The following is a 3,167-nucleotide window of genomic DNA, read 5'->3' as shown; positions in this document are numbered from 1 at the left end:
TCTATTCTCTTAGGGATTTCCATTATGTACACTGAGGTAAAAACTGAATTAATACCTCTTCAAAATTTCCTTCCATGGGCTTATAGGCCAGTAGAAGTACGGAGCGCATAAGATCTCCAACTAAAATGAAGTCACCCTTTGTTTTCACATAGAGTGCCATGATGTTGTTGTAATGGTTGCATTCTGTGCGAAGCTCCTTCTCTGCTGTCCATTCATACAGTCGCACCTGTTAGGAGAAAATTGATTTGTAAAGGTAAGGCTAAAACAGATCTGGAACAATACTGCAGAGTCCGAAACATTTCTCTTACACAGTTTGCTAAGCAAGCCCAGTTTTAGGAAATATTGATGTTGAGATCTTCAGAAGCCTTACCGTGCTGTTTATGCTGGCTAAGAGTTTTCCATTGAATTCCACCATGGAATAGACGGCCCCCTTTACTTCTTTCTCAGCCAGACTCTGCAATTTACCTAGGATACACATTAATACAACGATACTTGAAAAATACACTGGTTGTAGCTACAAATAGCAACAAAAAAATATTAACATCCTCAAAAACAGGTGATCTTAGGCCCTGAAATGTAGCTTCCTCCTTGGATTATATAAAGCCCTCCTTGCTTTCTGCAGCATAAAATTAATTATACTATAAAATGTAAGATATTACAAAATATATTAAAAATTCTATCATGAAACCTTCCAGAAGTTAATTTAGGCATTTTGCTCACTATGGATCCAGAGTAATGTAAATGCTAGCTGCAAGTGAACTCCAATTATCTTCTGAAATATTCCAATACCAAACCTTAAATGTGAGCAAGATACAGCAAGATTGGTGTACAAGATGTCAGGGAGGTCTTTAATTATCTTTTTTTAACAGTTACAATCTCTTTATGGTCGCCTCAGCCAGGAGTTCTTCATAAAGATGGTGCCTCACCTAGAGAGCTGTAAGCCTTCAGGAAATTTCAAATGTTGAAGTGGACAGAAAACCCCTTGGCCCTCTTTCTGATTATGTGTCATAAAGCTGGTATCAACTCTTAGCAGCCAGGTAGATACAATAATTCTAATTAATTAATTAATTAATTAATTAATTCTACCCCCTCAAAACCAAGGTAAACTACCAAAGTTTATTTGCAAATATGTGATGCTATGTGATAATCTTCTTCTGTGACAATAGCACAACATAAAGCCTAGCATGCACTTAAGTCTGTAATAACTACAATACATAGTTTTAACTTCTATCTATCTTTCTGAAAGCTCTTTCCTCATTCTACAATATTACTCAGTATCACCCCAAATACTTGTCAACTGTTAACTAAAAATTTTATTCATCATCTTCAACAGTCATAAAACTATCTGAATAATTCCACCTGAACTATCCATTTTCTTGGTGAGGTAAAATGAGGTGAAAATAAACACTTCTTCACTCAACTAGCATGCAACTAATCACTGTGAAAGAATCAATGGAAGTGCTCAAAAAGCTTAGGCTGCTCTTGAGACTAGGAATCAGAATGAATTTATATCTCATTTCACCATCTAACCATACTTTGAGATTATCATTTGAGATCTTTCTTCTTATGTTTCCTTTTAGCAGTAGCAACATAGGTAGCTACTATTAAAAAGTGCTATTTTGGTGACTATTCTGTAGTTTTCCCAGTTTCGCAGCCATTGCAATAATTTTCCCAATTGCTACTTATGGCTGCGAAACTTGGGACTCTGAAGAAGACAAATAGGACAAGGGTGGACACCTTTGAATTATGGTGCTGAAGACAACTATTACGCATCATATGGACTGCAAAAATCACAAAGTCTTAGACTGAATCTCATCAAAAATATCACTTGAAGCTAAGATTGCCAAGCAAAAGCTATCATACTTTGGTTATGTCATGCAAGCTGAAAAGTCAAACATGCTGGGAGTGATCAGTGGAAAAAGGAGAAGGGGCCGCCCTAATACTTATTGGCTGGACACTCTAAAGCAGACATGTCAAACACAAGACCCGGGGGCCGGATGCAGCCCGCAAAGTGGTTTCATGTAGCCCGCAAAGCCATCCTGGAAACAGCAAGGGACCGGACCCTGCTGCATTGGCCCCGACCCCTGGGCACGCGCTGGGGAGGTGTCACCCTTTGTGAGGAATCAAGAAATGTACCGTTGCAAAGTGGTCCTGGTCCCACCCCCTTCTGCCAGAGACCCTCAGATCTGTCCCATTCCTGCCCAGGCCCCCACAGACACCATTGACGCAAATGATGTAGAGCTGGCCACGCCCACCCAGTAGGCCATACCCACTCCATCCACGCCCACTCAGTAGGCCGCACCCACCCTGGCCACACCCACCCGGCCTTCCGAGGGCAACCGCAATGCTGATGTGGCCCTCAATGAAATTGAGTTTGATATCCCTGCTTTAAAGGATGACACCGGGATGATCATGGTGGATCTGAAGGAGGCGATGCCTGACAGAGGGGCATGGAACATGCCGATCCCTAGAGTAGCCGAGGGCTGGGCATGACTGAATGGTTGATGACAATGACTGTGGGTTTGTTAATGCCAAGTGAACACTTTCCCCCTATTTTCCAAGGCTTTAAAACTTTTATTTTAAAAATCCATTTATTTGTTTTGCAAACCTTGATATGTGGTGTTGTTACAGTGATTTAATTTGATCTCCTGCTAGATCTCTTTTATTACTATTATTACTGTAAGCCATCCAGGTAACTTCAGCATATTATAAATAATTTAAATACCCAAACTCTAAAAACCCAGATATTCAGGTTACTTTTTTCCATATGAAGCAGACAAGATGGCTCTTCAAGAGCTGAAAAGAATATTCTAGACTTTTAGAGCAGCGGTTCTCAACCTGTGGGTCGCGACCCCATTTGGGGTCGCACGACCATTTCACGGGGGTCGCCAAACCACTCCGTCCGCCATTTTTTTTTTGCCCTTTTCCTTAACTGTGCTACTCCCTGTGCTTGGCGGCAGCCTGAATGCACGAACTTTACCAAATGTGCCCTGCAGGAGGCGTGTGAAGAGCGCAGGCGCAGAGCAAGGCCCCATCCTCCCCAGGGATTCATTTCAGATTTAGGCGGCAAAAGTTTTTCTCGCGCAGAGGAGAGAGGAAAAACAATTGCGGAACACTCGGGAATCCCTTGCAAGGCACCAGGTACCTTGTGTTTATTTCCTAATGCC

The 3,167-nt window shown here is 41.7% G+C and overlaps 1 protein-coding gene across 1 annotated transcript in view; it reads right to left on the bottom strand.

Moving 5' to 3' along the window:
* Positions 1-55: 55 nt before the first annotated feature.
* Positions 56-3,167, bottom strand: part of LOC107301286 (DNA damage-binding protein 1-like) — a gene marked incomplete at both ends in the record, with an annotated part of 7,400 nt that continues 4,288 nt past the window's right edge. The window contains 2 exons of the mRNA XM_015830531.1: positions 56-226; positions 371-465. Of these exons, the coding sequence (XP_015686017.1) occupies positions 56-226; positions 371-465 (266 nt within the window). The remainder of the gene's footprint in view (positions 227-370; positions 466-3,167) is intronic.

Source organism: Protobothrops mucrosquamatus, unplaced genomic scaffold (assembly GCF_001527695.2).
Source record: "Protobothrops mucrosquamatus isolate PMUCROS unplaced genomic scaffold, P.Mucros_1.0 scaffold11215, whole genome shotgun sequence".
Lineage (NCBI taxonomy): Eukaryota > Metazoa > Chordata > Lepidosauria > Squamata > Viperidae > Protobothrops > Protobothrops mucrosquamatus.
The sequence above is the reverse complement of the archived record's forward strand: the minus strand, read 5'-3'. Positions and strand labels throughout refer to the sequence as shown.